Source organism: Rana temporaria, chromosome 3 (genome assembly GCF_905171775.1).
Source record: "Rana temporaria chromosome 3, aRanTem1.1, whole genome shotgun sequence".
Taxonomy (NCBI): domain Eukaryota; kingdom Metazoa; phylum Chordata; class Amphibia; order Anura; family Ranidae; genus Rana; species Rana temporaria.
In genome coordinates, this window is record NC_053491.1 from 425,644,164 (window position 1) to 425,668,837 (window position 24,674).

Consider the following 24,674-nt stretch of genomic DNA (forward strand, 5'->3'; position numbering starts at 1 on the left):
CAATCAGTGAGTTGCTGACCGCTGCAGGTGCTCACCACTGACTTGCCACTGAAAATGCAATTGAATTAAGGACGATGGTGGCATAATCCTGTTATGGGTAAGCACGAGTGATTCGTGTGAAACGCGTCAACTATGTTCCTGTTTTCCTCTCTGGCATGGTGACAATAAAGAACTTTTAAGATTTTGACTTCACTGTGGTGTGCCACTATCTTCCGTCCTTCAGGCTGCATTAAGACAACTGATGTGAGGTCTTTTAAGCAGCCCACCAGTGCAGAAATCCATATGGAAGCACACAAAACATTCCTGCATTTACTAACCCACACAAGTAATATTTACACAATAACATTTGCATGGATAACTCAATAGTAGATCTTTCTCCTAATACAATCTTTTTAGTAATAGGCAAGTTAGCCCTTGGTCCTATCACAACTTCTCCGCAAAGCCATACTAGATCACATCAATGTACATGAATATCAGAATGAGAACGCTTTTTATAAGATCAATGGCGCCCGTGTTTACCTTCTCAGCAGTCAGCTTTATTCATAGATTGTGTAAGTAAATGAAAAAGGAAGTTCTATAAGGCAGGTCACATGTTCTCTTGTAATAATATCACTCTCTTAGGCAATTCGGTGGGAAGGATATTTTTTTCAATGGCCTTAAAAATAAAGCCAGTGTTTGAGAAAGCAGAAAACTCTGCTTCCCCAACCAAGGTCCTGCAGCTCACCACACCTTATAAACCAGCCTTTCTCAAGCAGGCTTCCTCCAGGGTTTGTTTAGCAATGATACATTTCATCAGATTCATTACGACTGACACACCGATGATCTTTTAGTCATATGAAATGGGGGATTCTTCCAACTGACCACAAATATACAGAGCATTCCTCCTATTGACCATTTTCATACGTTTCGTAGATATAAGTGGTAATTATCAGGGGTTCCATTAGACCACAAAGTAATTTCAAGGGTTTGTATGTGCTAAACAGGCTGAGAAAAGTTGTCACAAGCAATTTAGGTATTAGTAGACAGGGTTTTGTGCATAAAAAAGGAATAAAGAAATGCATTGAAAAACTCAAAATAATTAGTGTGAACCTAGGCCAATTTATATTATCTTTGCAAAGCACAGCAGAGTTTTCCTTAACAGAAAGTATTTATGTCATTTTTTCCATCACGAATTAAAAAATAATGGGATTTATTCCTCTTTTTAAATTTAGTAGGTGGCGTTGTATAAATAATTCCTAATGCCCCTACTCAATGTGAATCTGCAACAATTGATTTAAAGCACAGGTACAGCCTATATTTAAAACTAACATAGAACTATTTCAGTCACGTTGACAATCATCAATGCAACGTATGGAAACCATGCCCTCTATAGTAGGGCAGGGCTGGACTGGGACAGAAATTTGGCCCTGGACTTCATTCAGACTGGCCGATTTTGACAGGTCTCTCCCATGGCGGCCAGACAACTTCCGCACCCCCCCGGCCACCCAAGCCCCCTCTCCCCCTTCACTAGCCACGAGCCGTTCTACTTTATTAGAGTAGAAGGGCTGGTACTCGTACTCTTTTAGGCAGTACCAGTGGGGAAGCTAGACATTATTTCACCCAGGGCAAAGAAACAGTTCAGTGCCCCCCCCTTATGGGACAAGATTAGGCAGAAGTGAGAAACTCCCAGGCCATAGCTGTTAAGTCAGCTGTCTGTCCCCTTCCCCCATGCTCCCCTGTCGTCCCCCCTGATCCTCTGGTCCTCCCCCTGCTTCTTTGTTCCCCCCAGGTGAGCGCTGCGGGGAGGGAGAGACAGAGTAACGGAGGAGGCGGCAGTCCGCTGTCACTGAAGCCGGCCCACTGAGCTATTGGCCCACCGGGAAACTCCCTGTAGTCCCAATGGCCAGTCCATCCCTGTAGTGGGGTGTATAGCAACCAGAAGGTTAAAACGTGATAATGCTGTATATTGATTGTGACGTTTTGAATAAATGACTGTATTTTTAAACTTTATCTGCTATTAACCAGCCAACATGGGTGTACAATTGGACCCGGGGGAAAAAGGAAACCTTTGTGTTTTGGATTTGTGATGACCTATTTTAGGAAGGAACTGTTTCACCATGGATGATTACTTTAAACCAGCCTAACCAGTCATGACATACTTTCTTCCTGAAAGCTTCAAAAGCCCTAAAATGCTTTAAAATCACCAAATCTTCTGTGTTCCACAGACACCATTTATGTATTTCTCTGCTCTTGTCTATTCCAGGCCAATGGACACTTTTTTGCATTCGCGCAATGTGCTTAGTTAGTAAATAACACCAGCTAAAAGGTATGTGTTATATACTAACACATTATGCAAAAGCTAAAATGCAAGATGACCATACACATGAACATTATAAACAGAGAAGGTTTGCTTTAGATTGGCGGGAATAATGTGCTAAAAAGACGGTGACTCCTATTTCTACGACAAGTATATAGGACAATTATATCTCCAAATCAGACTGGCAGTTCCGAATATTAGAGATTGTGATGTTGCATATTTTTAAGTTGTTAAAACAGACTTACAACAAGCTAAAACAAAGTACAGTATCATGTCAAATAATCATCTATTCTCTTGTGGGAAATAATTATAGAACCTTTACTTATGCATAGCTATTTAAAATATACACCATTCTACAGGTATGTTTTATTTCCTAACACATTGTACAAATGCAGCAATTTAAGACGCATGTTATACAGTATACGGAGTGGACTTGTTTAGGACCTATGCACTTACTCCTTTCCTCTCAACGTACATATTTAACAGTTTACCACTTAGACATCATTCAGGTAACATAAAAGATGTGAGATACAATAGCGAGTACCTATGAACTATATGCTTGGTCAGTGACTGTCTTGAGGTCTTAATACTGCCACATCTGCCCATCACTATGGAAGACCAGATAGGTTGCCCACCAGTAGATGGGAAGGCAGACCAGTAGGTTTGTGTACAAGTCGCTTTACAGGAATTCATCTAAGAAGGACAAGTCACATTCCAAAAGCCAATTTTTGTTTTTGGTTGACATTGAAAATGTATTCTTTTAGTAAATAAATCCAGGTCTCATCTGTACATATGCAAATATTTATATGGTTCCACATAATATATCTTATCATAATATGCATAACAATTCCTAGTGTACCAATATATCTATATTTGTAGATACCAGTAGGAAAGGCTGTTTCTTAAGCCATAATCCTACTCCATCAAAAAATATATAAATTGGCTCTAAATTTACATTAAAGCTGAGTTCACACCACAGCACGGAGTGGCTCACAGCAAGAGTCCGGTGAGTCTCCATTCACTGTTTCAGGTCCGATTTCAGCCTGAATTTTGGGCTGAATTCGGACCAAAAGACACACGGGGCTCCTGTGCAATTCGCACAAGAGCCACTCCTGGTCCGTTTCAGGTCTGAATTCAGACTGAAATCAGCCCTGAAATGGTGAATGGAGACGCACCGGACCCCTGCTGTGAGCTGCTCCGTTCTGTGAACCCAGCTTTAAAGTAAATTTAGAGACAATTTTAAAAAGATTTTGATGGAGTAGGATTTTTCTTGCTGTCTGTGTCCCAGAAACACAACAGGAAATCTCTCCAAAGTGAGAGTCACCAGAACAACTGTCCCCATTAGAAGATTTACCTTCACCTCCTGTTCCTGTGACAACTATACATTTTTAATTTTCCCATTACTTTCTGTCCTTGTGACAATAACCCAAGGACAAAAAGACGGAGACCCTCTCCAGCACTGACACAGACAGCAATAAATGCCTTATGTCAGCAGTGCATCCCACACTGACTCCTATTGTGCCAAAGATATCTTAGGGGTTGATTGTGGTACCACATAAATCCAAAAACCATAGATCACTCTTAAAACTTCAAAGATAAAGATGGAAATTGAATGTAGTTCCATAAACACCAATGTTTGAAGGTCACTTTCTTGAGAAAAGGGTCCTCTGTATACCGAAATGTTGGTCTTTATAGAACTACATCTAATCTCATCTTTGGAGTGCTACCTATTACATTTTCTAGCAATAAAAACATCAAATCTATAAAAAAAGAATGGCTTTAGATACGCATTAGGCAAAGGCATGGTCAGATTTGTAAAGCAGGTAGATAGGAAGAGATGAGTCTAACTTTCCTTCCTTCTCACTATGGAAACCTTTGTGACCTTCCCACTCTAATGCCCATTGCACACACCCCTTACCTGTATCACAGGGCCCCTTTTGAATGTGGATGGCAGGAGGGGAGTTCTGAAGCCTTGCCCGTCTGTTCTCCGCTTTCAGATGACACAGGTTCTTGTAGGTCTTCCCGTCACTTCCACACACTGGTTCACTGGTACTGCAAACACAGACCCCTACTCTCCTCCTGGCTGTACCTGCTCCTCCGATCCCAGGCAGGACACACTCCATGCCCTCTCCGCATGGAGCTCCACCGCGTTGCCCACAGGATTCCCCCTCACCTGCCCCGCACACTGGACAGCACCCACAAGAGTCTCTCACTTCCCCTGCCTGACAAGGTGACTGGGGCCTCGAGCACCGGGACAGCTCGCAAACTCTGGGGCAGTTGGAGGTCTGACGTCGGGCAATGCGAGGCTGGGCGCAGGTTGAATAAGCGAGAAGGAATAAAGGGAGCAATATCCATAATGGAGACATTCTCAAATGTAGTCAAGACCTAATGTTCAAACTTTACTTTGTAAATCCTAAAGATATCTACCAAACACCCTGATCTGGAGCCCAGATAGACTTGCCTCATGAAAGTGTCCTCTATCTCCACAGCACCCTCCTAATACAAAAAGAACTCTTGACAATGTACTCTACATAGCACTAGACAGACACAATGTAATTTACTATATTCCGATACCACCTCTGGTCCTTTCAGAAGCTACTAGCGTAACTGCTCATTGACTTTAGCAATTATTTATAATGACTATGCGCAAAGATTTCTAGATTGTAATGCTCTAAATCTAGTTCCACTGTTACTACTGTACCTCCAATGCACACAGATGCTTTTGATGACCCTAAGACATATCAAGTGCACAAAGCAATCAAGAAAAATACCTTTGAAATGTTAGCACCTTTTCTAGGCAAAACTACAGACTCAAAATATCACTAACTCCACATTTTACATTCGGCTTCTCTAATTCCCTTTTCTCCTCTACTGCCTCCCTCTCCCTCCCTTCTGCAAGGCAAGCTGCAAAGACTGGTCATTCGTGACAGTAGGAGCCAGAGTCCAGTCCCCTCAGGATATGGAATTCAGCAGCAGCAGTAGCAGCACATCCAGCGCGTTCCTGTCTCCTAATAGCCAGAGCTGGGAGTTGAGCAGGAGCCTCCTTGCTCAGCCCCTTCATTAGGTGGTTCCACCTCAAAGCAGACCCAGCCCCTAAATTCTTCCCATCGTCACCTTGTCATGCTCAAGTTTTGCTGAGAAAAAAAAAAGATGGAAAAAAAAGGGGAAAAGGAAGGAAAAAGAATCTCAGATTTATTCATAAATCAAATGTTGGCACTGAATTGAACTTTAAAGTAAAACAAAGTTCTAGTATGCGGTTCTTAACTCTCTAATGAATTGTCCAATTTTTCTTCATACCCCTTTCATCAGACTGCCAAGATCATCATCAATCATTCCTCAATTCTATTAGGTACCTGTATGACTAATAAGAAGGACGTGAATAGCTTGGTTTTATCTTACATATGGATATCTAGGAACATAAAAGCTGAAAGAAAATCATAAAGATGTTATCATGCTAATTAATAATAATTAATTCATAATTATTATTATTATAAAACCAGCACATCACAAATACTCAAGCCAACTACATCTAGTGAACTTTTTGCTGTTGTTTTTGTGAAATTAAACATGAAATTGAGGTCCAATTACTGACACATCAATTTAGATTGTGTACTTTGATTTTAGGTTGAATAATACAGGCAATACTGTTTTAAATTTGTTTTAATTTTTCCGAGATCCAGTCTTGTACCTCATCATTTAGTTCCTATGTATTGAACCCTAGTTCTATTCATAAAAATTGTTTTTACTATCATTATTGTTACACTTTATGTGAAAAGCTCAGGGCCATCTTTGACACACGGCAAAAGGGGAAGCTGCCCTGGGCACAGTCATTGTTGTGGGGCACAAAGCAGCTGCCCTTTGAGCCCACACTGTCCGCAAATAGTTCATAAGTGGATTCAGGAAGAACTGTATGCCCAGGGTCCAATCAATATTAAAGTCGGCCCTGGAAAAGCTAATACGAATGCCGTGTACACGATCGGAATTTCCGATGAAAAAAGTCTGATGGACTTTTTTCATTGGAAATTCCGATCGTGTGTGGGCCCCATTGGGATTTTTTCCATTGGTGTTAAGAAATAGAACATGTTTTATTTTTTTCCGATGGAAAAATAAAACGATAGAAAATTCTTATCGTCTGTGTGCAACTCCGACAGAGAAAAAACCCATGCATGCTCAGAATCAAGTCTACGCATGCTCGGAAGCATCGAACTTAATTTTTCTCGGCTCGTCGTAGTGTTTTACGTCACCGCGATTTGGACGGTCGGAATTTAGTCTGACAGTGTGTATGCAAGACTGATGGAAGTCAGCTTCATCGGAATTCCGACTGAAAATTCCATCGGATTTTATCCCATCGTAAATTCCGATCGTGTGTACGTGGCATACAGTAATACTACTTCCAAATATTTTTTGGACATGTAAAGTGCCTATTTCTGCACAGAGAATGAGCTGTTTAAAGGAAGCCAAACCTTTAATTAAAGAAGCATGGAGTCTGCATTGCTTTAACATTATTTGTTAAGTGTCTGTTACCCTTTGGTTTTATCCTTTAAGTCTCTGACCAGCAGAGCCACGATAAGGGGTTAGAGTCAGCCCTCCTGAAATCGATGTACACCATGCCATGCTCGTCCTTAAACTGCCTTTATTATGACCACTAGAGCTGGCTCAGAGTTTTAATAACAAAAGGAGAAGCCCTGGCCTTCCCGTCTTAAAGAGTATGGCAACAAAACCGAAGTGCCCCTTGCATATGATGATTATAATTTTACTTGAAGCACAGTTCAGACTTCTAGGAAAATCAGTGAAGTAATCGAGCGAAAACAGTGATTCCTGGGGATTTTCTGTACATACACAGCATACCGTACCCTAAATTGCCATAGTTACAAGAAAATTACATTTTATTACTTGACAGTTTTAGCAGTTATTGATGGATAAAAACTAAAATGGAATGGTAACTTTTAATAATGTTACATTTCAAAATGGTGTGTGTAGCAATTATATCCGTTATATCAATTATTCTAAAAAGTGGAGTTCTCCTTAAAAGCAATTATATTAAAAAAACAGCAAAAGGACACTGTTAATACTGACCTGTCCTGACACCAATGCCTTGGATCTTCATTCTCTTGGCAGCTGGTAGAATCTTTAGCATTTTACACTCATGGGTGTGCTGGATGCTTGTGTCTCCCGCCACGTGCTGTGGATCCTCCCACTGGTAAAATAGCAGTCATCAGGTGGAGCCACAACATGTGGTGGGGGATGCAGATATCCGACACACTCACAGCATGCTACAAGGGCAGCCAGTGGCCACAGCTCTGGAAGAGCCTAATGATACGAGACACATGGGGGGACTGGGAACCTTTCACTAGCCCAGCTAGCCATTTCGTAGCAGGGACAGCTTCCTGGGGGCTAAAGTAAGTGTGCCATGCAATGTGTGCCATGGTGCCACATTGGTCGGTGGTCACTGTGAAAGGTGGGTGTCTCCGTAAAGGACATGGATTACTGGAATATTTTCACATCTTCCATCATCAGCTTCCATTCAAATCCTGGCATTCAGTCACATGGCATTTTATGCTTAACAATTCCCCCTACCAGATGCAGATAGTTATATAAAACCAAGTAGCAGTCACTGATCACTATCTGGAGGGTGAAGTGCCATCATTCAGAGACACCAGCCCAATATGTCTAATAAACTCTGGATGAGTCTGTGCATAGGACTCTGGCATTTAGGTTTGGGCAGAAGCCCCAGTGCCAGTAGCCTGTCAAAGTCTATGAGGGACTGCCAGCTGCTATGACTGGATGATGCACTAAGCAGTATTAACATTTAGGACAGTATGCACACAGGAACAAATAGTTGGAGCGCACACTGCTTGCATTCTGGGCAGTTATCCCTGGATGCATACTGTCCTACAAGTTAGTACCGCTTGGTGTACCATCCAGCCTTTCAGACTGTTGGCAGTAGGGTTTGATGGTGAGCCTTTTTCTACCGCCCTCACCCAAATGCTGGAGTCTCATGCACCAGGGGCTAAATGCCCAGTGTGCACGAGGTCTTAGGAGTAGACATGGGTAATAGGACAGGTAAGTATTACCAGTGCTTATTTGCTGTTAGTTCTTTTTCTTTTTTTTTTTCTTCACAGAGTCCATTTAATGCAAAATATAACCCTCCAATACTCCCTTCCCCTCCAACGATGCATTGTCCGCAACTGGGCTGCTGTTAGAAATCCCGGGGCTCCATACAGCCTACCTGACAGAGCCCCCCCTTTGACCAAAGGAGTCTTAAAGCGGTGGTTCACCCTTATTGACAACTTTCCATCATTAAATTAGGCATAGTAGCGCGAGCTACAGTATGCCTGTATTTATTTTTTTAGTCCGGTACTCACTGTGCAATCCTAGCGAGACGATTCCGACTCCCCGCGGGGAATGGGCGTTCCTATCCAGAGGGAGCATGATTGACGGCCGGCTATGGCACGTCACGCTCCCCGAAGATAGCCGGAGTAGGTCTCGGCTCTTCACGGCGCCTGCACACAGACTATGCGCAGGCGCCGTGAAGTGCCAAGTCCTATTTCGGCTATTTCCGGAGAAGCGTGACGCGCCATAGCCGGCCGTCAATCATGCTGCCTCTGGATAGGAACGCCCATTCCCCGCGGGAGTCGGAATCGTCTCGCTAGGATTGCACAGTGAGTACCGGACTAAAAAAATAAATACAGGCATACTGTAGCTCGCGCTACTATGCCTAATTTAATGATAGAAAAAAAAATGTTTTATTAGGGTGAACCACCGCTTTAAGACCTAGATTGATCAGTTTATTTTCTCTGAAGACTCAGCAGCACAGATGAATGAACAGGAAAAACTGTGAGGCTTCCTGCTCATTCACAAACTGAAGCATAGTGAACACAGTTTATGGTGCTTCAGTGATCAATGGACACAGGAGTAATTGGTAACGATCGCTTATTGTGTTCATTCAGGAAAAGAAGGGGTTGGTAAATTACATATTTTCTGACCCCTTCCCCCTTCTTGATCCGCAAAACATCCACCTGTGTGCCTGCAAAAGCTGCCAGTGGGAGAGGAGAGGAGAGAAGTTGGAAACGCTGTTGGGGAAAGGGGCACACAGGGGGGCCTGGACAGCAGATGGAAGGGGCGCATATGCTAGAACCAATCCCCTTGCAGTGCAGCAGAAGGAGAAAGAGGAGGAGAATCTGGTAGAGCTGCAGGGGGAGACAGAAGAGGATCAATGTCTGCAATCAGACAGTACAGCCGGCTATCTTGCTCATCGGGTGCCTGGGTCTCTCTTTCGAACAGATGGTGCCAGGGCCCAGTACAGGAGGGCTGACTGTACAGCCTTATCGGCAGCCCTGGTCCGCAGGCTTTCTCGCAACATCTTCTCACTGGTTTCTTCTAGGTTCAGGGACTTTGACTGACGATCGATAGATATAGATAGATAGATAGATAGATAGATAGATAGATAGATAGATAGATAGATAGATAGATAGATAGATAGATAGATAGATAGATAGATAGATACTGCATTCCATTTTAATGATCCTACTTCTAAGAATTATTTCATTTTGCGCTCACCAGTCCCCTCTCTGTCTTGCTTGCAGCGTAAACTCCTCAGGCTAGAAAAAAATCCAGATTAAGATTTAAATAGTTTAGTACATTCCTTACCGAAAAACTACATTTATCCAAAAATGTCGTTTGCAGAGCAGGTGATAAGAAGTGTAAGCCTGGGGCAGGGTAGAAACTATGTGTGTATTACTCATTTCTATAACACAGCTCCACTTCAATCCTACAAACTGAATTGTGCCATGAGGTTCTAGCAGAGAAGGCCAGCGTTTTATGGGTTCTCCAACATTGGAGAGGCCTGGGCAGAGGTCACAAAATATCCATTTTATGTCATAAGGTAAATCTTGACCAAATGTAGTCAGATATCTGTGTCGGATATTTTGCTGCACATCATCAAGAATGTAAGTAGTGCCTAGCACAGAACATGTCATGGTCCTTGGATGAAGGTGCCTGCTAAATATAAAATCAACACAAATGCCAGCACTCAAGTACTGAGGACAACAGAAGGATAAAGAGCTGTACGCCCAGGCCCGGATTTCCCACAAGGCCACTGAGGCCAGGCCTTGGGGTGGCAGGGCGCCAAGGGGCGGCAGTGGCATGGAGTCCTCCGACGCCCGTAACATACAGTTAAGGGCGGTAAGTTATGGGGGAATCCGCTCGTTCGTTAACAAGTGATTGCGGCGATGTCGCCAAAATCACTTGTAAAATGTGTGCTACCGTCCGTCCTCCCCTCTCCCCCCACCCCACATACCTCTCTCTGCTGGCTCTGTCTTCGAGAATCCGTCCTCCCACCGACCACCGAGTCTGTCTCCTGTCCCTGCTGCCGATGTACACAGAGAGAGGGGAGAGCTGTGCTCTTCTCATCTCAGCTGTGACAGGAGTTCTAGCACAGTGCTAGGACTCCTGTTTTGGAGGTGACAGGGTCAATAAAGAGAACATGTCCCCTCCAATTGCTATCACACAGGGAATTGTTTTCTCCTGTGTGATAGCAAAAAAGGTAAGTGAAAATTGATAAAAAAAATAAATAAATAAGAAGAATTAATAATTAAATTGATAAAATAAAAAAGAAAAGAATAAGAAAAATAATAAGAAAATTATACAAAAATTAAAAAAAGTAAGCGACAAGCTACTACTAATAATAATAATAAAAAAAAAGCGATAAAGTAAAAAAACAAAACAAAACATATCTTAACTAACCGTGCCGCTCATTCTCTGTTGATTTGGGGGGGGGGGGTTGGTTGGCAGGGAGGGGGTTGCATTGCAGAACCTGGCCTTGGGGCGGCAGGGAGAGCAAATCCGGCCCTGTGTACGCCTATGATACTGTTTATTTCTTGTGGTGTATAGGAATCAATCTTGGCCTTGTAGTTCTCTTCTGACCAGGGAAATCTTCAATACTAGAGACAAAAAAAAGAGAGCATCAGCCTAGCTAACGTGTTTTGAGGGTCCTCTTCCTCTGAGCTAAGACTATGAAAGGGGTTTGCATTTGGAATTTGATGACATGCTTGTGATTTTAACTGAGTATTTTAATAAATTGTAAACAATTTAATGGTGTCAACTAGCGTTTTTTGCATCCTCTGTTTGGGTTTCTGACTGCCAGACACCCGGACACATCATTTTGACAGTAAACTTGCCAGTGAGATGTCCCAAATGCCTGTCAGCAATGTGTCTTCCCCTCATCTCTGTCCCCATTACAGTGCCAACTCGCATTTCTCTGTTTATTACTGGTGGCTTCTGCCCTCCCTCACTGACATTCAGATTTTACACATCAAGGCAAGGCTGACCAGATTTTTAAAATGAAATCCGGGGACATCTTTTCTACTAGTAATGGTGGCAATTAGCGACTCTCTGCCCGTCGCCGCCTCACAGCCTGTCACGTCTTACGCTTCGGGCCCCGGATACTACTGGGTGGGGAGTGGAGGAAGATCACTCCGCCAGGGAAGGCAAGGAGATAAGCAGGCAGGCGGCTGGCCGGGACTTGAGCCAAGGCAGAAGAACATGTGAGCGGAGCTAAATGGACATGCACCCGAAACTGAAGAAATATTCCCTCCGCTCCGACCAGCACATGATCATCAGAAAGGGACACAGATAATGGAAAAAATAGACCCCCCTAAGCTAGTAGGAGCGGCGGAGCGGAGGTGTGTAATTCAGATTTGCTTTTATTAATTCTGCACTGATTGTCTTTTAAATTGCCCCAGACCCTGTTCCAATCCAGGGACAAAACCAGGGACAGACTTGGTCCGGGGACAGTGTCTTCAATCCAGGGACAGTGTCCTCAATCTGGGGACTGTCCCCGGAAACCACGGATGTCTGGTCACCCTACTTTAAGGGCCCAAAAATGGCAGGCACCTCTCAGGACAGACCACCAGCAGCTAAAGGATCCATCTTCTCCCTGTCTGTGTGTCTCAGGATCTCCTGACTTTACAAGAGCCCAGCAGGAGGAGCAGTAAGTGCAGCTGATGACCTACTGCTTGTAACACCAGACAGAAGCCCACAGCCTACAGAACGGGACAGCAGAAGACAGGTATATAATCCACCACTGAGCACCACTATCTCCTCACTGTACACCCCACTGGCCACCTGAATACTGCCAGTCTTTCCCATTGCCCCCAGTCCCCCCTGTCCATCCCACTTCCTCCTGTCTATCTCACAGCTCCCCAATCCACTTTGCTGCCCCTGTCCACTCCACTGCCCCCCTGTCCAATCTGCTGCTCCCCTGTCCATCCCACTGCCCTCCTGTCTACTCCGCTGCCCCCTTGTCCATCCCACTGACCCCCTGTCCAACCCCACTGCCCCCAAGACCACTCTGCTGCTCCCTGCCCATCCTACTGCCCCCCAGTTCACTCTGTTGTCCCCTGTCCAACCCACTGCACCCCTGTCCATTCCACTGCCCCCAGTCTACTCTGCTGCCCCCCTGTTCACCCCAATGTCCCCTGTCCACTCCACTGCCCCCCTGTCCATTCCACTGCCTCCCGGTCCATTCTGCTGTCCATTCTGCTGTCCAATCCTGCTGCCACTGTAATTTTGCCTTTGGTATTTATTCTGAACTGTCAGGCCTCCCACACACGACCGAGGAACTCGTCAGAAAAGACACATAGTTTTCCTCGACGAGTTCCTTGTTAGGCTTGTCGAGGAACTCGACAAGCATGCTTTGCGTACACACGCTCAAAACCTCCTCGTTCTTAAACGCGGTGACGTACAACACATACGACGGCAGGGGAAGTTTGATTCCACTGGCACAACCCTTGGAGCTGCTTTTGCTATACTCATGTTACTGCGTGTTAAGTAAAAGTTTGGTAAGAGACGATTTGCACTTTTCAGTATGTTACTGCGTGAAAAATGTGTTATCTCCATTACAAATGCTACTTTTACCGAAGGTGCGCTCCCGTCTCATACTTTATTCTGAGAATGCGCGGGTTTCTTAGCATACACACGATCGTGTTTCTCGTCAAAAAACAGCCCGACGAGGAACAAAACAAGGACCCCATGCACATTGGGCATTTAGCTACGGGTAGAGGGAACAGATGTGTCAACCAAGCTTACTGCCGACTGCCTGTCAAACTCAATGAGAGGCTGAGAACTGCTGGGGCTGGGTGGTGCACTGTGTGGTGCTCAGGGTGCTCAGGGAGGAACATAGACTTCCTAAGGGGGCCCAAAAAAGGAAGAGAGGGTGAGGGCACCACTATTATAATCAGTCAGTGTGGTAAATATTGATTTCACATAACAGGTCATTAGCCAAAACTTTTTGGGAACTTAATACTCTCCCTTCCTCAGGCAGCCAATTTATGCCACCCAAAAGTGTCCAATGTCTTTTACAATGGTTACTACAAAAAAGAAATAAAAAATTGCAGTGTGCCAGTTAAGTGTTCGGGTATGGCTTGAAGAAAAGGTTGCAACCCTAGTGTCAACTAGGCCAGTGAAAGTGCCTGCTAATCTGAGGTCTTCGGGGAGGAGCAGGGGAGTTATATTTAATTGGGAGGGTGAAGTGGCAGTTAGGCTCCAATTTAATGTAAGTATATATGAACTTTGTCTAAAACTAGTTGTAGCACTACCCCGAAGTAGCTGCTGGTTTGTTTTGGGTGACATGTTACCTCTCTTTCTCCGCCGTCTAGGGTACTTGATGAGAGTTATAGTAAATGGAATGTCCACACAACAGGTGTCTTTTCTGTGCTTTTATTACCCGGGTAAAAACAGTAGAACTTGGTGAAGAATAAAGAGATAGCAGAAATTAAGAATAACAGATTCAGGTGTATATAGATGGGAAACAGTCCTGCTTCCAATGACAACTTCTGTTTCACCACTCTAGCTGGAGTGGGTATAGTGCATCCGGAGAGGCCTCTCTCACCAGCCTGGCAACCGGAATGTCACTCGGAACTTTGGGTTAAGTCTCTGCCACAGACCCTCCCAATGGTTGAAAATAATGGAGACAACAATGGTCCGGAATCCTCCATAACAGATTCAGCACCCAGATCTCCTTCAGGTAGTTTTGGTTAGGTTACCGACTGATAGGCGACCACATCCAGCCTCTCAGTACCCAGGTTTTCCTGGTCCCCGGTGGATAGTCAGGGCCTTCTTGGAACACCAGCCTCTCTTGGTACTCCTCAGGTAGACTCTCCACCGGACAGCTTCCACCAACAGGACAGACAGCTCAGGACCTCATCAGATTGGGGACCAAGTCAATCACTGGGCCCCAGCTGCAGATTAAATGTTCCGGGCCAACATGGTCCCGGAACCAGGAACACTGCTTAGCACGCACACCCCGGCCCGGAAGGCCATTTGCCGGGGTGCCGTGGTATGGCTACCCTGAAGGTGGGCGCCACATGGGAAGAAGACCCAAGAAAATGCATCTGCCCCATAATTACCCCTCCCCAGCATGCACAGCGAGGAACACTCCTCCTGATAGGCTCCCAGGGAAAAGTATCCAAACTCTTGACTCCACTGATGCCACCTGTCGGCCTGGGGTGGGACCAGCACCCCAGAAACGACAGCATGAACCCACAGCACAGCCAAAGCTGGGACAGAATCTCCAAATTTAAACCTGGTCAGAGTCACTTAACTCTCTGACCCCTCTAAATTTACACTAGCACTGGTTCTGAAAAGTAACCAGGCGCTACATAGTCATTAAACATTTGGCTAGAGCTGTATATTGATACAATAACAAAAATATGAAGGTGTAACCTTATATAAAAGGAAAGTCATTAAAAAAAATCATCTACGGTAGGGTGTACCTAAGGTGGGATGGCACACGCACTCCACCCTAGGTACAGCACCTGACGGGTGTGTGGGTTGGTTCTGCACATGTGTAAGGGGCATTGTTCAAAATGCTTTACATTGCTGTTTATTTGGAAAAATACATTGGTGATAGAAAGGTGTGGAGCTCTGGATCTCTTTGATAAAGTGAAAATCCCAATATGGATGTCTTGTCATATGGAATACTATTACCCAGGCAGCTCACTGAAGATAAAAGGGGCCATCAACAAAGTGGTAAGACGTTGGAAGAAAAGAGCCACTCGGATTTCCTATAACAGTTCTTTATTCATTCATGGAACAATCGATCACTTTTCAGAGGTTTTTAGGGACCATCTTCATCAGGGCTTCTGAAATGCTGACATTTTTGTATTCTGGACAGTAAGATAAAATTAATCCTTAATTAATTGCAGGACGCTACAGCAGCCTTCTCCAGGCACTGCTTAGTATTACTATATTACTATACACCTTCTGAAGCGGGATGCACACTAAAAGTTAAGTGTGGCACCTTCCACGCTATCTTCAACTTTACATTAGTGGTCAGCTGGGACTTTGAATGCAAAGAGTATTCTTCCTCTCGTTGCCCACCAATGTAAGGCCTATGTCACATCTGGTCACTGGCAACATTACGCACCTTGGTAGGTATATTTGTAGGCTCCATTACATGAAACATAGAATAAAAATAATACTCATATATGCTACATTTTCATGTTTTACTGGACTGTACATTCGGTGCCCTGGGAAAATATTGTTGTGGTTTCCTAAATACACAGTACAAAGAATTTTACGCAGTCTGTCATATCCAATTTCCATCAAAAAAGTCTTTTAAAGTGTCAGATAAATCACCTTCCTCTTTTTCCTCCTCCATATTGCATGATTCTACCAGGCCCCACACAGAAAAGGGGGAAAATCATTTAGATCTTACGTCCATGATAAAAATGTCCCCTACGGCTAGGTTGGACCCTTACAAAAATCCTTTACGGGAGACAGTGCAGGCAGATGTTTCACTGGTATGTGACGTCTGAGCTATCAACTGTTAACCCTTTCTTTAGTCTGAAGGTACACACAGAAGTGTGCTTTTTATGCTTCGTTTTGCATCTTGTATAGGTGATTTGCTGTAAAATCTCACTTACATATTTGCTATCCTTGTAGAAGTGTATAGAACATTTCTAATTTTCAGGCAGACAATCCCATTAAAAATGTAGGGAGCTTGCCCGTCAACCTCTTTTCTTGCCAACTGTCTGGTGGTTACAGTATTTACGAGTTGGTTCTTCATCTGAGTTGCAGCCATTTTAGGAGAAGGGCTGTGGGTCAAACATCCTTGCTAGCTGCTTGTTTTGTTGCCTGGTTGCAGGACCTTCTGGTAATGAGGATGTGTTTATTTCCAGCTACACTGCTGCGTTACCCTTCATGACACTTCATCTAGCTAGGTGTTTTGACCACCATAGAGAACTGCCACTCAAAGCCTGAAATCCACTAATCTCCATGGATTCAGGTGCCCATTGATGGATCTTATCAAAGCTGCCCACATGGAATGGACAAACAAGTTGGGTGCATCTCTATAATTAAGCCCATTTTGGGTAAAACATGTTACAGTGAGACTTGTTCCGAGTGCACTCTTTCTTGATCTTGCCCTGGGCACTTTATGATGGTTAATGTCCTTGGAGTGTGTCTGATATGTTAGTTCATTCCATGGCTGACCTTTGGCTTGATCTTAGCTTTGCTTTGTCTTGCTCAGTCATACTTGTCTTTGTTCTCTGTGGAATTTCTCAGCCATTCATCTGAGTACTTGAGTTAGTTTGTTCACGTTTCAAAGTCTGGCACCTAAAGGTGAAGAGCACTCAGCAGCAATCATCAAATCAGACCAAGTCACTGTCATTACAAAATGCTCAGGACAAATTATAAATTGGTATACTTGAACAATTTAGGCATGGGTTTCAGTCATCTTTACTGGGAAATTTTAATAGTTTTTAGTTAATGCTATGCTATTTTTTAAAGGACTAATGGATTCCCAAAGTACTATTGGTTAGGTGAGGAGACAGCACACATTGGTTGAGCCCAATGGACTTGTGCCTTTTTTTATGAAAATATGGAGGACAATGCCCAGTGGCTCTCAACCAGCATAATGTGGCCCACTACCAGGTTGTGACCTCTCCTCTACCGGACCATCAGCCAGCTGCAGATCCCTTAACCTCCCACAGTTCCTTCTAGCTCCCATAGTGGCTTCCAATCTTCCATAGTGGCCCACAGTGCCCCCAGGCCCCCTGAGAACCCTAAACCTACACAGTGCCCCCAACCTACCACAGTTCCATGCAGCCTCAGGCAGACCCATAGCCTGCTATAAAACATCCAGCTCTCCATTTACCCAAGCCTCCAACAGTATCTCCTATACTCCCCCTAAAAATCTCATTCCACCAAGTCTGCTGTAGAATCCCCTAACCCACCCCCACAATCCCCAATTCCCCCCCCACACAGTGACTTTTAGCATTTCACTACATGTTTTGCATTTTCATACTTTTATTGTGTGAGTATAAACATTACTGTATACTGTTGGGACATGAAAGGTTTTGGAAAAATTTACCAGGCCCTGTTCTCAAAAAAGCTGCAAACGACTGTGCTAGCCCCTTCCTTCTCAGCCTGACTGTCCTTGGCCTGCCCCTTTCAGCAGCACAAGATGTAGTTAGGGGTAAATACCACAGGCTTCAGCAGCCAAGCCTTTAAAGCCAGTGACTGTGAAGTAGGATGGAACACGGGACCTTGAGAAAGAAGGTCTGGACAAGTCTGCCAGAAGTCAATGTCAGGGTACCACACCCTCCTGGACCAATTCAGTGCAACGAGGATCACCAACTCTCTCTCTATGCTCCAAAGCAGACAAGGCAGGGGTTTTAGGTTCAATACATTTTTTATTTTTTCAAACAAGTTTAAACAAAAAGCCAAAGAAATCGGACCAAACGCCCCCCAACAGGGGAGCTTAATCAACAAAATATGAAACATAAACATTCCACAACATGTAAGCAAGTGTGTACAAATGTTTACCTCATTATTATACCGGCAATACAAGTACAAGTACACAGTGCTAATCTGCGGCCAATAAAGACTTCCCCCTGCATGTGCGCCTCTCTGGGATCCTGCTGCGTCCAGGACCCGGGGAAGTAAAAAAAAAGGCAATTAAAGCAGGAGTGCAGATAGCATCGAAACTACAATAAGTTTGTACAACACACGAAAATCAAAACTGACACGTAGGACTTGCGTTGTGCATATGAATAGGCGGTATGGCCAGGCAGAATCGGTCCAAAGAGGAGGACAGGAAAACAAAGAAGAACGGAAAAAGGGAAAGAAAGAGAGAGGAAAGGGGGGTAGGAGAGGGTAAAGGAGACAACGCGCTCAAGTCCGCCGCGACATGCATTACTTTAAGGTTCTCACACCAAGGGAGGACGTAGGCAGGAACCCAGCAAGGCTTCACAGGATCATTTTGGGCGGGAGTCTATTCTTACGTTTATCTGAAGTGGAGTAATGCCTCCAAACACTCCAGGTGAAGGAGAATTTTGCTTATCTATCAAGGGAATTGGCCTGCATCTCTTCCATAAGCATAATGCCATTAATTTTGCTTACCCATTCGACAAGGGACGGGGGGGGGGGGGGGCGCAAGATTTCCAATGTCTAGATATCAATTGTCGGCCAGCACTGAGGCAAAATTTAAGGAGGGTATTTTTCTGGAATTTGACTGTACCTGGGAGAATGGAGAGGAGGGCTATAGAAGGAGAGGGGGGGGAGAGGTTCATCATAAAGTTCAGAATATATTCGGAAAATTTGGTTCCAGAATGGGCGAATCATGTCACAATCCCACCAGATGTAACGGTACGTACCTGTAGCCAAGGTACATCTCCAGCAAGAATCAGAAGCCGATGGAAACATGATCCTGAGGGTGGTCGGTACTCGATACCATCGTGATATCACTTTATAGTTTTTTTCTTGAGCATAACTCGAAATAGAGGATTTGTGAGTGTAGAAAAAAGCTTTGTGCCAATCCGCCTCACTAATGTCTCTCCCAACTTCCTCCGACCAAGCTGTGGTAAATTTAGGAAGGGAACCATGGGTGTGGCCTAAGATCATTTTATAGGTCAGGGGAAGAGTATGACGGGGAGTTTCTGGGAATGAACAAAGTTGTTCAAAACTAGTCAGGGGTCTATGAACCTGTCCAGTGTCATGAAGCTTTTTGCAGTAAGCTGTTAGTGATGGGTGAGCCAGGTCACTCTAGGGAGCACGGGGGCCACGTTTGTCACGAAGGAGCCAGAGGAGATGTTCACAAATTGTTGTGCAGTGGGCCAGGAAGCTCTATTATAATCATCAATAAATTGGATTAACCTGCTCTCCGGGAGAGCTGGGTTGTCAAATAAGGGAGTCAGGGGGCTTGGGTCAGTAGAGAGAGCGCATAACTCCTTCTTTCAGTACCAAATCACCAAGGCGTCTCTGGTGAGGGGGGATAACTCCAAGAGAGACCGATGCAACCGATCGTGTCCCCAAATGGCAGCCCGGAGATCAACTTGGGACAAATCTTACTCAACTAGAGTGGCAATTTTACTCAATGGGCGAGGGAACCACTCCAGGATCCGAGAAAGCACCGCTGATGTATGGTAGAGCTCAAAGTCCGGAAGACCCGTTCTGCCATTAGCGATGGGAGAGCAAAGGAGTTTGTGTTTCAACATTGGGCGATTCCCCTTCCATACAAACCGTATGGCCATAGAGCGTAGCGTACGAAAGAAGGAGGATGAGAGAGCTATTGGGAGTGCTTGGAACAAGTATAATAGCTTGGGTATAATGTCCATTTTCAGCGTATTCATACGTCCAAACCACGACACTGGTAAGTCCAAGCGGTCATCAGTGAGACGTCTAAGTCTGGTCAGGAGTGGGTATGATTCAGGGTATAGATCTCAGATAGCTGTGCAGGAATGGCTGTGCCCAAATAGGAGATAGATTTCGCCTGCCATTGAAAGGAGAAATTAGATTTAAGGGTAGAAATGACGGGCTGCGATAATGATATATTCAAAGCTTCCGTTTTGGATAAATTTAATTTATAGTTACTAAGGGCCAAATCCACAAAGAGCCAGCGTAACGTAAATTTTTCCATTTAAGTTACACTGCCTTAAAATTTCTACCTAAGTGCCCGATCCACAAAGCACTTACCTAGAAATTTTCGGCTGTGTAACTTAAATAAAAAAAAAAAAGATACGGCGAAAAAAAAAAAATCAAAACAAAAAAAAAATCGCGTCGCTGGACAGAAGGGTCTGTTTTTACATGGTGTAAACAGTTTGGGCCAGATCCTCAAAAGGGATACGCCGGCGTAACCACTTACGGAGATCCACAAAGTTTTTACGCTTCGTTTTTTCTCCGTAAGTTTTAGTTTGCAAACGCAAAATTAGGTCTGCTTTTACAAAGTGTAAACTGTTTACACCATGTAAAAACAGACCCTTCTGTCCAGCGACGCAATTTTTTTTGGGTTTTGAATTTTTTTTTTCCGCCGTAATTTTTTTTTTCCCGACGCAACTTTATTGACCCGACCCGATCCACAAAGCTCGGCGTAATGTAATTTCGCGCTATGCACGTCGGGAAAATTACGTCACGAGCATGCGCAGTACGGCCGGCGCGGGAGCGCGCCTAATTTAAATAGGAATCGCCCACATTTGAAGAGGAACGCCTTGCGCCGGCGGAATTTAAGTTACACAGCCCAAAAAAATTTCTAGGTAAGTGCTTTGTGGATCGGGCACTTAGGTAGAAATTTTAAGGCAGTGTAACTTAAATGGAAAAATTTACGTTACACCGGCTCTTTGTGGATTTGGCCCTTTACACTTTGTAAAAGCAGCCCTAATTTTGCGTTTGCAAACTAAAACTTACAGAGAAAACCGAAGCGTAAAAGCTTTGTGGATCTCCGTAAGTGCTAATTTGCATACCCAAGGCGGCATTTCGACACGAAATGCCCCCAGCGGCAGATGCGGTACTGCATCCTAAGATCCGGCAGTGTAAGTCCCTTACACATGTCGGATCTTCTGCCTAACTATGGGAAACTGATTCTGTGGATCAGTTCCATGGTTAGAAACAGGGATACGACGGCGTAACAGCAGTTACGCCGGCGTATCCCTTTTGAGGATCAGGCCCTAAGTCTGCCAAACCGATCAATCTCCGCCAATATGGACATAAAGGAGCAGATCATCTGTGTATAAAAAAGTTTACAGTGGGATGAGGGGGTTTGGATCCCGTGTATGCTCGGGTTTGCTCTAAGCGCTTGGGCTAAATGCTCTATTACTAGGGCGAAAAGGAGGGGGGAGTGAGGGCATCCCTGCCTAGTGCCATTCTTTATCGAAAGCACTCCCGATTGGACGCTGTTGACTAATATGGAAGCAGAGGGGGTGGAGTACAGGGGCATGATACGCGAGAGCATTTTCAGACCTAGACCTATTTGGGCAAGGGTAGACTGCAGGAATGGCCAACTGACCCTATCAAAGGCCTTCTCCGCATCACAGGAGAGAAGGCAGGTCGGTATGCGATTACGTTGGGCATAGGCTATGAGGTGAATTGTCTTGGTAGTTTTGTCTCGGGCCTCCCGGCCCGGGACAAGACCCACCTGATCTCTATGTATAACTTTGGGCAGTAAGGGTGAAAGGCGATCAGACAGGATTTTCGTAAATAGCTTCAAATCGATATTTAAAAGAGATATCGGCCTATAGTTGGGGCATTGAGTTGGGTCTTTACCGGGCTTGGGAATGACTACTATCTGGGCTAGGAGGAGGGTAGAGGAAAGGGAAGAGAGTCTCATCAATGGCGTTAAAAGCTTTTGGGGGGCCAACTGGGGAGCAAATGTCTTGTAAAAATGTGGAGTGAACCCATCCGGGCCAGGGCTTTTGCCATATTTGAGTTTTTTGATGGCCAGTTGAAAGTCAGCGTCAGATAGGGGGGCTTCCAGTTCCTCTACATCAGAAAGAGAGATGGACGGGGGAGCGGTGTCTCGAATGTAGGATGGCATGTCGCATAGGGAGTCGCCCAATTGGGTTGGGGACGTAGGTGTTTGAGGGGGGAGATAATAAAGGCCGGAATAATATTAACGGAATTCCTCGGCGATGGCAGAATTAGTCAATAATTTTCCCTTGCTAGGGGAGACAATGAAAGGGATATGTTTCCTAGCCTGACGTGGTTGGAGTGTATTTGTTAGGAGCCTGCCGCATTTGTTGGCTTGGGAGTAGTGCGTAAAACGCCCCTTGTCCCTCGCCACTAGGGAGCGATCAGCAAAAATTTGTAAGAGGTCCCTCCGAGCATTAGCCAGATCCACAAACTTGGCGGCGGCAGAGGAGCGCTTGTGGGAGTCCTCTAGGGTGGCTATAGTGGCAAGAAGGCGAGTGACATCAGCTGTGCAGGCTTTTTTAAGTCTGGACCCATGCTGAATGAATTTGACCCTAAGAACACATTTGAGAGCTTCCCACTTTGTAAGCCGATTGGTGTCGTCATGAGCGTGGTCTGTATTAAAGTGTGTGATGGTCTGAATGACATCGTCAGTACAGGTCAAGTCCGAGAGCAGGTTATCATTGAGTCTCCAGGAGGATCTGGGCTTGGATGAAAGAACCTTCCCCAAGCATACATGTATAGGGGCATGGTCCGACCAAAGTGTGAGACCAAATATAAAGGCACTAGCGGAGAAGTCCAACAGGGATTGTGAAATGAGTACATAGCCCAGTCTGCTATATAAAGAGTGTGCAGGGGAATAATATGTATAGTCCCTAGCAGTGGGGTGTAGGACCCTCCACACATCTATTAGGGAGAGGTCGAAAAGGAGGATGCGCAGCTTGGTCAGAGAAGCGAGGGAGAGCGAGGACTTACCGGTCGACGTATCGATGCGGGGTATCAGAGCAGCATTGAAGTCACCACCCAGGATCATGTTGGTCGTGCTAAACTTTTTCAAGCGCAAGATCACAGATGAGAAGAACCTCAGCTGGTCCTGGTTAGGAGAGTATTAATAACAGTATAAATCACGCTCTTATACGACAATTTAAGAAAAATATATCTCCCTGCAGCATCAACATAGGTGTCAAGAACATCTGGTGTGAATGAGGCATGAAAAGCTATGGAAACCCCATTAGATTTTGCAGAAGGGTTGGTACTGTGAAACCAGGTGGGGTATTGTTTGTGAAGAAACTTCGGGGTAGAATCGAACTTAAAATGGGTTTCTTGAAGAAGGAGAATTTGGGTGCGTAATTTATGAAAATGAAATAAAACCTGCCTCCGTTTCTCTGGTACGTTGAGGCCCCTGCAATTCAGGGAGGAAACTGTCAAGAAAGCGGGTGTAACCATGGAAAGAGCTGTATAAGGGATGAGCAAATGTCAGCGAGGAATGAGCACACCGTCTCCAGGGAGTGGGAAGGGGGAAAGGGACAGCACCGGGCAAGGAGCCCGAAGAGAGAAAGCCAGAAGGGGAGAAAAAAGGAAGAGATAAGGAAAAAAACTAACTAACTAACATTGTTGCTAGCAACATTTCAGCTAGTACCACAGTGGGAGCTGAATGTCCTAAGTGGGGGGTCGCGATCATTGCATAGAGAGATGCCCGCACACACTAGAACAGAACAATAAACATATAGTAATAACGACATATTGAACAGTCTGAGACCCAACAAGGCAGCATAGAAAAATGTACTGTGCGCACAGGTCAGGGGGATGAGCCCCTAACATATACTCTGGAGTCCAAGCAGCCCAAAGGGTCATATGAAAGGCATCCAAACACACCAAAATAACCTGAAAAAGGCTCTGAGGAAAAGGGAAGGGGAGGGCGGGGGGAGCCGTCACACTAGGGAGGGCATAAACTGTACCCTTAAAAATGGGATTAGGTCAGCAGGGGACCACCATGCTGGAAAGGGCCAAAACCCGAACAAATAGGGAACCCCCCCCCCCCAGTGAAGGGGCAGACATTTCCCAAACAACCATGTAACAGTCAATAATACAGTGCCCCATCCAAACCTGAGATTTCAACAAGAGAAGGTCTCGGCAGTCTAAAACCTGTAAAAGGAGAGATAGAGACAAAGGGTGGACTTAGTCCAATCAACCAACAGGTGACTTAGAGGCCTCCGACCTGGAACGTCTAGGTGTCTTGGATTGTCTCCGCCAGCCGGAGGAGACTTGAAACCCAGGGGTAACAGCTTGCAGTGGCCAGTCCGGTAGAGGTATCAGGGGCAGCTCAAAGGTCCCTAGGAATTTGGGGAGATCACCCAGCGTGCAGAAAACTGCAGACTTTCCATCATGAGAAGCAGACAGTTAAAAGGGCAAACCCCATCAGTACTTGATATGTTTGGTTTGTAGGGCTCCAGTGAGAGGCTTCAGGGCCCGGCGCAGGTCCAAAGTCAGTTTGGAAACATCAGGCAATAGGTGAATACGGGCATCATTAAAGTGGATGGACTCCTGCGTGCGGGCAGCCTGCATGATGGCATCTTTAACGGCATAGAAGTGGACTCTACAAATCACATCCCTGGGATGATCCGGACTAGGATTCTTGAGCCCCAGGGCCCTGTGGACCCGATCAAGTTCTATGGGAGCCTCTTTATCTTTCTGA

The 24,674-nt window shown here is 45.0% G+C and overlaps 1 protein-coding gene across 1 annotated transcript in view; it reads right to left on the reverse strand.

The window, feature by feature from the left end:
* HTRA4 (HtrA serine peptidase 4) overlaps window positions 1-5,314 on the reverse strand; it is a 120,034-nt gene extending 114,720 nt beyond the window's left edge. Inside the window, exon 1 of the mRNA XM_040346241.1 lies at window positions 4,215-5,314. Within this exon, the coding sequence (XP_040202175.1) occupies window positions 4,215-4,662 (448 nt within the window). The 5' untranslated portion in view covers window positions 4,663-5,314. The remainder of the gene's footprint in view (window positions 1-4,214) is intronic.
* Window positions 5,315-24,674: the final 19,360 nt, after the last annotated feature.